This window comes from Mastacembelus armatus, chromosome 22 (assembly GCF_900324485.2).
Source record: "Mastacembelus armatus chromosome 22, fMasArm1.2, whole genome shotgun sequence".
NCBI classification, from domain to species: Eukaryota; Metazoa; Chordata; class Actinopteri; order Synbranchiformes; family Mastacembelidae; genus Mastacembelus; species Mastacembelus armatus.
In genome coordinates, this window is record NC_046654.1 from 2,976,066 (window position 1) to 2,988,771 (window position 12,706).

At 40.7% G+C, this 12,706-nt stretch overlaps 2 protein-coding genes across 2 annotated transcripts; both read right to left on the minus strand.

Moving 5' to 3' along the window:
* Positions 1-524: 524 nt before the first annotated feature.
* ezra (ezrin a) lies at positions 525-8,978 on the minus strand. The gene is made up of 13 exons (XM_026301557.2): positions 8,649-8,978; positions 6,951-7,034; positions 6,669-6,764; positions 5,793-6,067; positions 5,332-5,415; positions 4,834-4,980; positions 4,267-4,363; positions 3,924-4,087; positions 3,662-3,792; positions 2,924-3,084; positions 2,477-2,569; positions 1,660-1,905; positions 525-1,247 (listed from the first exon to the last, which is right to left on the minus strand). Exons 1-13 carry the CDS (start codon positions 8,658-8,660, stop codon positions 1,083-1,085), a joined length of 1,755 nt encoding a protein of 584 aa, XP_026157342.1. The 5' UTR covers positions 8,661-8,978; the 3' UTR covers positions 525-1,082.
* Positions 8,979-9,219: 241 nt separating this feature from the next.
* On the minus strand, positions 9,220-12,154 carry nenf (neudesin neurotrophic factor). Its single transcript, XM_026301565.1, has 4 exons — positions 11,717-12,154; positions 11,342-11,402; positions 11,096-11,199; positions 9,220-10,244 (listed from the first exon to the last, which is right to left on the minus strand). Exons 1-4 carry the CDS (start codon positions 11,855-11,857, stop codon positions 10,068-10,070), a joined length of 483 nt encoding a protein of 160 aa, XP_026157350.1. The 5' UTR covers positions 11,858-12,154; the 3' UTR covers positions 9,220-10,067.
* Between the last annotated feature and the right edge of the window lie 552 nt (positions 12,155-12,706).

A 12,706-nucleotide genomic window follows, 5' to 3' on the forward strand; every position in this document is an offset into this window, starting at 1 on the left:
CACTACATGTGACAGTTGTAGCTGGAGATGATAAATGTAAACCAGAAAACATGCAATTCAGACTGGAGCTGTGCTGTTATAGGAGAGAGGAGGTGTCTAATGTAAGATACTATTGAGTTGCATGATGGGACATGCAGGATCCAGTGTTTTTGGAGCTTGACCCATACTGGAGATTACACTTAACAGCTCTCTCTCATTTGTGGCCTTTTCTTTTTTATCTGTCTCCCGTGAGAATCTGATTTGGTGTTTTTCTTACTTGAAATAATGACATACAGTAAACAGGAATACAGATTAGGGCTGTTTCCAACCAGAAACACCTAAAAACCTCCCTCATGTGACCCTGATGTAAAAGGTTCACACATATAAAATCACAAAACCAAATCTTTTTAACATTATGTGAAATCTGACCAGTTAAATAAGCCGCATTATTATTTGGGCAATAATGAGAAGAGGCAAGCAGTAGAGTTAAATTTTGCCAACAGCTCTGATAATGGATTCATCATTTTAAGTCATACTATCGAGCAGAAAAGCCAAAGTGTCTTTAGTTTCAGTCTCTTCAGTGAGACAATATGACAAAGTGACATTCGGACACTTTTCTGACAGACTAAACAAACCAAACAATTAAATGGATCAATAAAAAGAACTCGTAGCTGCAGCTCTGTGAGGCTGTGACTGCAATATGGGACATTTTCAACACAAAACCTAATTTAACCACTTCATGTTGGTGTAATATTAAATCTGTGGAGCCATGTTGCAATACATTTTTTGATCATTTATCATAATATGTAGATTTTCTACACTTAACGTAAAAGCTTTGTTCGTACAGCAGGTTTCAAAATGATTCACATACGTTCATTCAGAATTACATTTAATGGGACTAGATGGCACATTTGAAACGTTTCAGGGTATAGAGATGAAAAAAAAGTGCTTTAAAGCTGAAGTTGAACTGATAAAATAAAACCCATGAAGAGACTAATACTACACATATCAGCTCTGTGCTTTCTCTGGGTGTTTGTGGCTGCGATTACATCAGTTAGGGAGAAATGAGGTATTTGGGAGCGCTCTACACGTCTCTGGGCTCTCTACAAGGCCTCAAACTCATCAATCCTCTGCTTGGTGTTGCCCTGACGGATCTGTCGCAGGGTCTTGTACTTGTCGCGGCCGACCCGGACGTTCTCGGCATGGAGCAGATCGTTCTGGGTCTTCTTGTTCTCGTCTCGGGCTTGTTCTAGCTCGGAGCTCAGGGCCTGAAGAGGAAGAAGAACATTTCACTTACTTAAGCACAAGAACATACAACACTTCATCTATTTTACAGGAAAAAGCTTTTCTTATATTCCCCTGAATAAAGTTCTCAGAATGACTGAATCAATATTCCAGAGAATAAATTTGATCTTGTATCTGTACAATAGCTCCTGCTGCTGATAGATGGAAGCTGATGGCTTTCTCTCTGGAGGACTGTTGAATACAAATTCTTCTTTAACTGAGCAACAACTGGAGTTTAGAAACATCTTTAATGTACATGAATAGAAATCTACAAATCTACATCTACAGCAGAAACATAATATAATTACAAATGTTTTTAAACAATTTTTTTCTTTAGGAAACTGCTGTTGAAATGAGCTGGTTCGATGCCGCTGAATCCTGGGAGCCTGCACTCACCATCAGCTGTCTCTGCAGGCGCTCGTTCTTCTCGGCCTCGGTGATCCGCTCCTCCTCCTGGCGGTCGTCGTTGATGCCCTGAGTCTGCAGCTCGGCGCTGTAGGTGCTGTTCTCTTCGCTGTGCTCGTGGTCGCTCTCGCTGTCCGAGGAGGAGGAGGAAGCAGCTGCAGGAGCTGAGTTAGCAGAAGTCATCACAGTTTGCAGCTCCTCCTTTGTCTTCATCAGGCTCTCCTCCACTTCCCTGGCCTGGGACAGGTCCACAGGGACAGTGCTCATTGATCAGCAGAGCAAAATACTATAAATCAACTGTCAGATATTAAAAAGGCACCCGAAATAGAAACATAGGTTATAATGGCTCTCAGGGTCATTCACTGTGCTGTTAGTTAAAAACCATGTGATCTGATCTAAACATACATACTGAAGGCACTGACGTGTGTTTCAGTATCAGCATGACTGTCACAGGTTTATAGAGAAATGAAAGCAGCAGGTGCAACTGGACTCTGCTCTCAGGTCTTTGCTTTTGCTTTGTGATGACTTTGATCTGTTTTTGTCTTTCCAAATGATGGAAACTGGGTCATTAATTATCTGCAAATAAACTTATAGACTGCTTTCTAGTCTAATAAAACATATAATATATGGTATATATTATATTATATATATAATATCATAATGAATGGCTTATGATTTTAGAAACCCTCCTTGAAACCAACCAAAAGAGAAGGTGACATAGAGGAAATGTTGCGTTCTGGCATTTTCCAGGTGATCTCTGCGACTGCAAGGGGCCTGTTCATCCTTTGATGGTGTGTTGGAAACTCACCTTGCAGTGCCATGACTCAGCCTCTTCCTCCTTGATTCTCTTGGCCTCCTCCAGCAGAGCGATCTTGGCACTGTACTCTGTTAGCTCTGTAGCCTGAGGGAGCAGACTGATTTCAATAATCTGCTCATACTGTTGTTTTATCAATGGATAAAAAATGTGGATAAATAACCAATGACCAATATATCTATGGATAGAATTCACCATTTATTGCTTTTAATTCCTGTGCTAGCGTGAGAAAAAGGTTTTAGAACATTTTCTCAACAAGGAGGAATGTGATCCCAGAAAAGTAGAAAAATCCTCCACACTAAAGGTGTGTATTAGTTAAAGTAGTTAAACCCATAATACGTGTTTATTCTGAATCAAGGAGGTTTATTTGTAATGACTGTTTTTCGATGAGGCGTTTTTCTCACGTGAAGGATCTTAGTGCTTGATGCACCGTACACTCACCAGCTGCTCCTGGGTCTTTATCTGGTCCTCAGCCTGCCTGGCCAGCTCCTCCTTGGCTATTATGGCCTCCATCCTCTCAGTTTCCAGCCGAGCCGCCTCCTGCTCCACTTTCCTCCTCTCCTCCTCCAGCCTCACGGCCCGATCCAGCTGCTCCTGAAGCTCTGCAGGATAAAGTCAGTGTCTTAATACAAGATAAGAAATTGACTTCGCTGCTCAGTTTGCTTCAGTGAGTGACTTTAAGAGCCCTGAAGATTGCTACAAGAAAAAAAAAAAACCAAAACGTAAGCAGAAATAACTCACAAAAAAGAAATATGTGATCTTAGAAACCACTTTTCATTTTCTATATAGAAATAGTTTTTAGTTTTAGACTGTCTGGAATTTCCAAATCCTCTGAGCTACAGCCCTGCTGGCTTCTAACCATATCTGTGTTTACATTTGTAACATTTAATTATATGCTGAGAAGTCACCTGCTGTGATAAACATCTTGAAACAGCCATTAGCTGTGATTTAGGTGCAGAAACTGTGCAAACACAATCAATACTAACCTACTTGCACATGTAAAAGTTATAGGTATGTGAAGTAAATAAACAGCAGAGGGCAGTAAAGCCATAGTATGTTCAAACTGTAACGCTACACAGAAATTAAACTATTAGAGTCAAGTATGTTGTCATAGTGTTTTGTAGTATTATATGTCTGTAGGTATTTAATGAGGAGTGTATGTGAAACCCTGTGACTCACCTCGTTCTGCTCTCTTGGTCGTCTCTTCAAACTGGCTGAGCTTCATCATCAGCTCCTGTTTTTCTCTCTCCATCTGCTCCTTCTCCTTCTCGATGGCCTCCCTCTTCTTCTTCTCGCTCTCCAGCTGATCCCTGCAAAACACACATGAACATAACGCTGATTTTACATCGCTACTTAAAATCCTAAAAGTCTCTCTGAGGCTATTACACTAACAAATGTCACTTGTTTTAACTGAGTGATAATCCCCTTTCACGTCACCTACCTCTCCATCTTCTTCTGCTGCCTCTCCTCTTTGGCCTGAGCCTTCATCTGCTGAACCTCGATGCTGTCGGTTTTTCGGCGGCGCATGTACAGCTCGTGGTTGCCCATGCACAGCTGCAGGATGCGCTTGTTGACTCGCAGCCGTGGGGCGTAGAATAAGAAATCCTCGAAAAGAAAATAATTTGGTATGCAATTTCAAATGTTTTTCACAGGACATAGAATTTAAACAAGATTTAAAATAAACATAAGGTAAAATAAAAGGCACAAATAAATACTGGCTAACGTCTAAAGGATGTACTGGAGGTGCTGTCGCTACTGAGGATTATTAGATGTGAAATACTTACAGGAGCTTTCTTGTCTATGGGCTTGATGATAAATTTCTTATCATTGAAAGAAATGTTTCTAATTTCACTCCAGGGAAACCCGATCTTTGGAGTCAGCCTGGAGGACGGAGAAAACAGGTGATCAAACTTTTTTTTTTTATAGAGGAGCTAAAAGCAGAAAAGTTTTTGCTACTAGTTTCACTTAAAATATTGACACAGGGTCACAGAACAACAAGCCAGTGACAGCTTGTATCTTCGTGTTGTAGTAGAATCAAGAGAATTAGGTCAATATCCTGTTACAAACACCAACCCTGAGGTCAAATGTGTTATTTAAAACCTGACTGACTGATAGAGAAGGTAGCAGGGGTCACTGACTGAGGTTTGACCACTCGGGTGTTGCCCCAGACACACAGATATGATGTTAGAGTGAGATCAATAAGGAAATACAGCTCTGTCAGATGGATGCATGTGGAGAACAAACATGTGTGACAGACTAGGATGCAAAACTGAATATTACAGACTGGATTCACAACGTTCAGAAATGCATACAAAGAGATTCACAGCATAAACAAGGATCGGCTGACTTGCCTGTCATCTTTCTCATAGATGTTTAGCCCCAGGGCGTCGACTCCCAACCACAACTCTGTGCCCTTCTTGTTCTTGATCTCAAAGTAGTTGACGCCGTACATCTCCAGGTCCTGAGTGATCTTCAGGTACTCGATCATGGCCTCTTCCCTGTTTGGAGATGAACAACGCTACCTGAACTTTAGAGTGCAATGCTTTAGTTGTCAGTTATTGTTAGATCTTTGACTACATTAACCCATTTGCTGATGAAAATGTACAGTTAGCTACATACAATAAACGCTTTGAGTGCTGTTATTTTTAATAAATTATCAAACACAAATAAAACAGACCCATGGATTTGTTAAAATGTTACTGAATTTTAACTCAACAAGTAAAAACATGCAGGTCAAAGTGCTTTAAAACAAGATGGATTCACTTTTGTGCAAAAACATTTAAAATTAAGATAAAAACATGTTCAGAAATGTCAATAATCTTATTCATCCGTCATCAGCTTTCACTTACTTCAGCATCAATCTGTGTTCTTCGTGCCAAACCTGGATTCTCTCTTCCCACTGCTCCTTGGACAGCTTGTGTTGTTCCAGCACTCTGAGGGGAGAGACGAGCTACAGTATCAGCAGCCACCACTGGTGAAAATGTAAACAGTCTGTGCATACATGCACAATCAAATCAAACACAAGCCGCATTGTCGTGTCTTTGTTACCTGTTATATCTTTTGTTGGCAGCTGTTAGAGGGTAGTAGCACATTGGTTAATAATTGAGTCATTCATGGAGCTGTTCTATGGTTCCCAGTAGAAACGGGTGAAATTCCAGTTTAAGGTGATTTATTTTCAGTAAATAGTTAAATTCTTCTTTAACTTTGCAATTTGGGACCAGGCCAATCTTTCACTTTAGAAGACATTTATAGGAGCATAAATTCAGCTCATATATAACACTCAGTACATGCAGTCACCAATCACACTCACCTCTTGGGCAGCAGACGCTCAGAGGACAGATATCCTGCTTGATGCACTGACTTGTCAAACTCTCCATACTTTGCCTGGATGGAGTAGGAGGCCAGCAGCACAGCAGACTCCGGAGGACAGTAGATCTCCTCGGCCAGAATGTCATCCTTCACCTGCAGGAAGAAGAGCCTCCGGGTGACGTCCTGGATCAGCTCCTCGGTCACGTCCTCTGGGTAATACTTGACTCGCAGTTTGAACAGCAGGGGATTCTCCTTCCTCACATCCTGGGCCATGACCTGTGCAGAGGACAGGTACGGTTAAAAAACAAATATGACTCAGAAACACAGAGCAGACTACGATAGAGTGAAGAGAGAAATAACGAGTAGAGCAGAACAAAAGTGGAGCAACAGAAATTCATTCCAGTTCAGCAGCTCGGGCCCCATACTGTACAATAATTACAACTGTTGAGATGTGTGCATTTAATTTACTTCTGTGACTCTTCGGGGAAGGTGATATGTTTTGTAATTGCTGTTATTTTATTCACTATTCCATTTTATTTCACTTATTATATTTCTAGAATCCAAAACAAATGTTCTCTCTTTCATGAGACAAGCAAAGCAAGAAAACTGTTTCCCATGGATTAGTTTTGACTCAGTAAGCAGACCTTTCCCATATCATAACATCTTAGCAGATCATTTTAAGGCCTTCTGTGCTTTATAAACCAGCAGATGTGTTTTCAGATCAAGGACTCAAAGACGTTTTGTTGAGACTTAAATCCTTTAATTCATGATGATACTTGAAGAAATTCAGAGTAGAGCTGTGTGAAGAAACAGGGAAATTGACAGGAGCTAAACTATATGTTTTTAATCATCACAATCAGTGAAACCACAAAACCACCTTCTTTTCAGAGTTCAACCATGTGACGAATCCTTTGCCGTCAACAAACTGCAGCCCGAAGTACCAAATCTCACGCAGCCCGATGGTCCTGGCAACCTTAAGAACAGAAGAAGAGTTTCAGGAAAAGAATATTTCAAACAAAAACTTGTCATCATCACTTCTTCTAGACATAGATGACTTTTATTTCACCGAGGCAACAACCTTTGGACCGAACGTCACTCACTCTTGAACATGTGTAAACTCTGGTCTGCAGAAGTACTTTGCATGTGGTAACATACAAACCTGGTCAAAGAGCTGCTTCCCTGTGGTGTTGGGGTGGAAGGAAAACTCCAGCTCCGCGTCCATTGTGGTGACGCGAACATTAACCTGCAGCAAAAAGCCATGTAGTTACATTTCTACACAACCCAACCCCCTACTGCATTTACCACTTCACTCCACTTTTCTTTTATAAAACATCTTAAACTGCGCAGACATGCTGCATTTCATTTTGGATGCAGACTTTTACTGATTCAATAATGAAAAATAACTTCTCTGTTGGTAAAAAAAAGACATAAATGATACATTTGCATGGAGGATGCCTTTAATGTGGAACTGTGGAGCGGATTGTTCATGAACCATAATTGCTCACTATCTCATTAGACTTTGGACTACCCTTGCGAGGTGCTACGAGGTTGCACATACAGAGATTAAAATATCAAAATTCTCTGTGCTTGCCAAGTTTTCTTCTGACTACAACAATGTTTTAGTTTAGATCAATCTCTGTTATCACAAGCACAGTTAACTGGCACATGAATCTGACTTTCAAGTGTTTCTAGATTGACTTTCCCACAAGACAAAACAGGGTATCTAAAAAGCATAATGAACATGCAGGCCAGACTGAGGTTGTAGCAGTTACGCAATCACTTTATGAAGCTACAATAGAGCACGCCCCAACGCTATAAAGATAAACCTACTGAAACACGGGCAACAGAAACTGAACATCCATTTATGAAACCACCGCAGTGTTTCTCAATTATTTCCACCTTCTGTGATCACATGTGTATGATCACTCCTCAGCTCCCTGACATCCTGCTGAGGTGTTCCTCGCTGCCGGCTGACATGGCATGACCTCTTCTCAAATCATTAAATACAGATGTCACCATAATGGAAGCAGTGAGCCATTAAAATCAATCAGTATGTTGCTTCATTGAACTTGGGAGGTTTTATTTATTTATTTTTTTTGGTAGCTACAAAAGTCTTTCTTTCCTCCTTTCGTTGAAAAATTATGTTTTCAGCAACATGACTTTAATTTTCAAGACCACTTGGCATCTGGCAAATGGAGCCAAATGTCAGCATGACCTCTTAAGAGAGGCTGTCTGTAAATACAAGCAGAGTTTCGGTCGTAATGGAAAAGCCAAGGCTTTCTTATCAGTCTTACTACAGGCCGATGCTGAGTCCTCTACCTAAACACTCCAGCTGAGCTTTTAGGGCTTGTAGCATATAAGGCCTGCTTTTGTTTTGGATGTCAAAGAGATTAATGCCGACTTATAAAATCAAGGAGGCAGAATAACACAGTAAAACCATGAACTGTTGGGGAAAGTCACTCTTTACATTTTCAAATCACTCCAGTGTCACCAGAGAAAGTCTTCATGATTATTATTAATTATACACAACCACACAAACAGCACACAGTCCATGAAGTAGCACTTTAGTCGCAGCTTTTCTGACAGGAATGTGTGCAGCATGGGTCAAACTCTATAGCTGGTTAATGAGTACACACCAAGAAGGACTGGTGCCTCTTGGAAATAAGTCAAGACAAAAACAAGATGTTCAAGAGACTGAAACTATGTAAAAATACATGTTTGAGGTTTAAACTTGTTTCATGCTCACTGGTTTTTCTCTTCCATTCCACCAAATCTTACAGGTGACTCCAGAAACACTGATCAGGAAGAAATATGTCAGCGACTGATTTAATGATTAATAAAAGCATAAAAATCTTACTGTTTTCGGCATCTTGGCTGTGGTTGGTGGGCGAGCTCCAGCAGGACTAAGTGTTTCCCAGGCTGACCGAGGCTGCAGTGGCCGACTCCCAGCAGAACCTCCACCTGATAAAGAAAGCCGCTCCGCTCCCGCTGGCAGGCTCAAGGGCAGGGCTTGTGTCCTTTGAACCCGGCTATAGATCACTCAGTGTGACGTGGGAGGTTCGACTTGGTTACTATCACACAAACTGACAGATTTAGCTCGAGTGTGACCAGCCGGCAGCAGAAAGACAGACAGCTCTACCCAAAGACAATCATCTGTCCCAGCACCTGGACTGCTGCGACCTTTGGTCAGAGTAGGTGAGGCTATATAGGCCCGGATGTACTTTTTATGTCGCCTGTTTGGAGGTGACATGAGTCATAAAGAGATCAGACCAAGATATCATCCCAACTGCAGCGTGTTTTAGTGCTAACAGTAGAGCGAAGCAAACTCTGAACACCTTGAGATTTACAGACTCTAATTATTATTGTAGAAAAGTGTAATCAGGTTGAAAGAAGTGGACTGATTCTGATCAAGTAAACATTCACAGAGCTGTAGTGTCATAGTTTAATTTCATACATCTTGTATTGGGCAAACGGTTAGTGTCAACATTTCATACAAAACACAGCTGAAAAAATTAATGGACTAACAGAAAATGAATCTGTGACATTTCTAATAATACAAAGTAATTTATCACAAAACAGGTCCAAGTATTTCTCTCTGCAGCTTTTCAAATGCGAGGACTTTCTGCTTCTCTTCATTTTTGGTTCTGTGAATCGACTAAATGCAAAATCAAGACATTTGAAGACACAACCACGGATTCAAAAGAACTGGGATGAATATCTTCACCATTCTCTGACATTTATACAGTAATATCTTTAATAAATTATAATCATTTATTTGCAGGTTAGGGCTGTTTTCATTCCAATTTAATTTCTTCCATAGCTTTCTATGAAATAGATCTGTTCGTTTTTGTTTAAAAATGAACTTCATTTGTTTGAAGCAGTCAAATAAAATACATTGCAACTGTATTTGGGCTAAAGGTAAAAAAAAAAAAAATCAAGTCCAATCAATAAGTCATCCTGTATCTGAGAGTAGGATATTCTCCACAGTCTGACAGAGCAGTGGCCTTGTTTTTCTAATGGAATAATGCATTTCAAAAACACTGAATACTCACACAGATGTTTCTTTTAGTCGTTGCACATTAAAGCTCTCACAAACACAGAACCATGTAAAACATCAGTTCAAGTAAATAAAAAATTTGTTCTCCTCTTGTACATGTACTGTACTTCAAACATTTGAGTCTGATTTGATCGATTAAAGAAAATAAAATCTAAAAAGTAAACTAAAAACTCCAACAGTACTTTTTCACAACTATCTTCTACAAAACGGTGAATAAGACTAAAACTCATCTTTGATCTGAAAATGAGGCTGGTCCTCTGGTTTGAAGTCTCTGTTGGGACTTCCGTCCTCGTTGAGGATTCGTGATGCTGTGTAACCCACAATGGGGTACTTTGTTTTGTATGTGCCTTCAAATATACTATCTAAAGACTTCAGCTGCTCTTCAGTGAGGCCCGTCTGTGGAAATAAAGATGGAAATCAGGAATTTGTATCAGTACGGACCCTGCACAGTTCAGAGGGTGTTGTACAGATTGTTCTTTATAAAAGAAGAAAGTCTCCTGACGCAGTCGAGTTATTACCAATGTTGGAATGGTAATCTGGCATTTTCCTGCTTTTTGCTCTCTTAATGAGACTTATAAAGGAAGATCAATGCCACCTTTGTATCTGTTGGTTAAATATGAAGCTACAGTCATGAGATGGTTAACTTAGCTTAGCTTAAAGACTTGAAACAGGGGGGAACGACTAGCCCGGCTCTGTCCAAAGGTTAAACGTTTTGCCAGCCACTACCTTTCAAGCTCACTAAGTAACATGTTGCATCTCATGTCACACAGAAAAACACACTGTTTAATGCTGGAACAGTCTCTATGTCTTGAACTGCTTTAAATATAATTACATACAGTATGTGGTTCATATAATTGGCTGAAATTTTGAAATAAATAAAAAGAGAAAGGGAGAAAACATAATTGGGGATTTCAATGCATATTATTACCCAGGAGAATTTTCCTTTTCCTCATTTTACTTATAGAGTCCCAAAGTTGATTTGACCTGCCAAACTAAGTAGATGCTTTTGTTTCTGAGTTCATTATTTCCTTTTTAAAGGAATCAGTGTGTATAAATGTCACTGGAAGTGCTGAGTGAAAAGCATTAAAAAAAAAAGGTGTCAGATGTTGGTGCTGCCCACCCTTGGGCGAGGCAAACACAACAGATTCATTCTCAGCCTTTGGGGAAACACTGTAATCCAGACAGCTGGGTGGATGAGATGGAGCTGCGACAAAAGTTAAGTCTCTGGATGTTCGTACTCAACTCACAGTATCTGATGTCAGGTCTGCTGGGTCCAGGGACATCTTGGCCACAGCTCGGGTGGAGTCCTTACCCACCAGGGCGTTGTATGGTGCATCTTTACCATAAAACTCTTCAATGGGTGAAATAAAACAGTGTAGTGAACAGAACCTCTGAGAAACCTCGAGTCTATAAAAGTGTCATCTGGGCTAAGAGATGTGACAGCATCAAACATCTGGTTTGCAGAGAGGAGAAGACTTGTTAGTTTCATTTACCTCTTCCTTTGGTAACATCGAACACCACTCCTTTTACTGCCATGTAAATAGGCTGCCCCTCCTAAAACAGAGGCAGAATGTGATTCTATCACCAACAGTGAATTGCAGCTGCCTCCACACATAACACCCAGGGCCATTTGGAGGAGGTCATGTGCTTCATGATGAAGACAGACATCAATGGAGCTCTATGGCACAGGGGAATAAACTAATCCAGGCTGGAGAGTAGAGGAACTTCACTGCTGGCTTTCGTCTCTTTACGGGGGGTGGTTATAATACTGTTAATCCAAAAACCCACCAGCCTTGTCCCTTAACACAAACATGACCTGTTTGGACACACACCGGCACAAACACACAACACGCACTGGGAGATTTTACCTCGCTGCCGTCGTATCTCTTCAGCTCCTCCTCAGTGAACAGTCGGACAGGTTTAGTAGCTGCTTTGGATTTTAATTTAAGGTCTTCCGCTAAAGTCGCGCAAAGAACTGCACACAGGACATAAAGTTGAGCTGTTGCCATGGTTAACGCTGTTGTTTGCACAAGTTCAGTGCGGAAACTCCTTTCATCTACTTCCCTATTGTAGCCTACATGTGCTGCGTTTATACCCGTCGGAATTTTCAAAGCTTGCGCCAGTTTACAGCTGTTTGTAGCCTAATAAGAGCCGCGTCCCGTTTCTCAAACGATGTCGTGGCCTGTGTGCATGAGGGGCAGATACCTTTATCTGCCATTGTGTGGTATACACAAGGAAATTCAGATGCACTGCCTGAAACCACGTTCCTGCTTGTTTTCCAACTCTCCCTGCTTTACCCACTGCTGATCACTTGGATCGGGAGTGTTTTGACGCCAGAAGCTGGAAGATACCAATTCACGTTTTACCTCTCCCACTCTGCCTTTGTCTGAGATGGTATCTTCCAGTTTCTGACTGAACACACCTGGTCCAGGTAAACCAGGGACAGTAAGAAAACAAGCAGCACAGTGACCCTGGACGAACATGTAAAAAACAGTAGTTTCACAAAACAAACTCAAAGTCCATTCACTGATTAGTCTTTAATGAAGCTGTTCACGGTTTCCACTGGTTACAGGGCTGAAAAGTAAACTGGGTTTAAGTTGGTTTAATTCTTATTTATTTTTAATGTTGTTTTTGAACCACGTGCCCTGTAAACTATTAAAATGAGATTTTCTATAAGAAATACTGTAAAACTAAAAGACGTAATCACTAAAATCATATATGTCATATGTGGCCAGGGTAGAAATGATTTCTATTATTTATTTGGAGTCATAGGCGACTGACATGTAAGCAATTTAAAAAAAAACACACACAACTAAAGGCCGTATTACATGACAGCCTAAGGGAAGGAGGGAGGAAAC

What these genes read in the sequence shown, in the direction of transcription:
- ezra (XM_026301557.2), bottom strand. An exon ending in GAACACAGATTGATGCTGAA is followed by an intron (nt 4,981 to 5,331) that starts GTAAGTGAAAGC and finishes ATCTCCAAACAG; the next exon opens with GGAAGAGGCCATGATCGAGT. An exon ending in GCCTGCAGAGACAGCTGATG is followed by an intron (nt 1,248 to 1,659) that starts GTGAGTGCAGGC and finishes CTTCCTCTTCAG; the next exon opens with GCCCTGAGCTCCGAGCTAGA.
- nenf (XM_026301565.1), bottom strand. Translation starts at nt 11,857, where the DNA reads ATGGCAACAGCTCAACTTTATGTCCTGTGTGCAGTTCTTTGCGCGACT. An exon ending in AGAGATACGACGGCAGCGAG is followed by an intron (nt 11,403 to 11,716) that starts GTAAAATCTCCC and finishes CCTCTGTTTTAG; the next exon opens with GAGGGGCAGCCTATTTACAT. An exon ending in CGATGTTACCAAAGGAAGAG is followed by an intron (nt 11,200 to 11,341) that starts GTAAATGAAACT and finishes CACCCATTGAAG; the next exon opens with AGTTTTATGGTAAAGATGCA.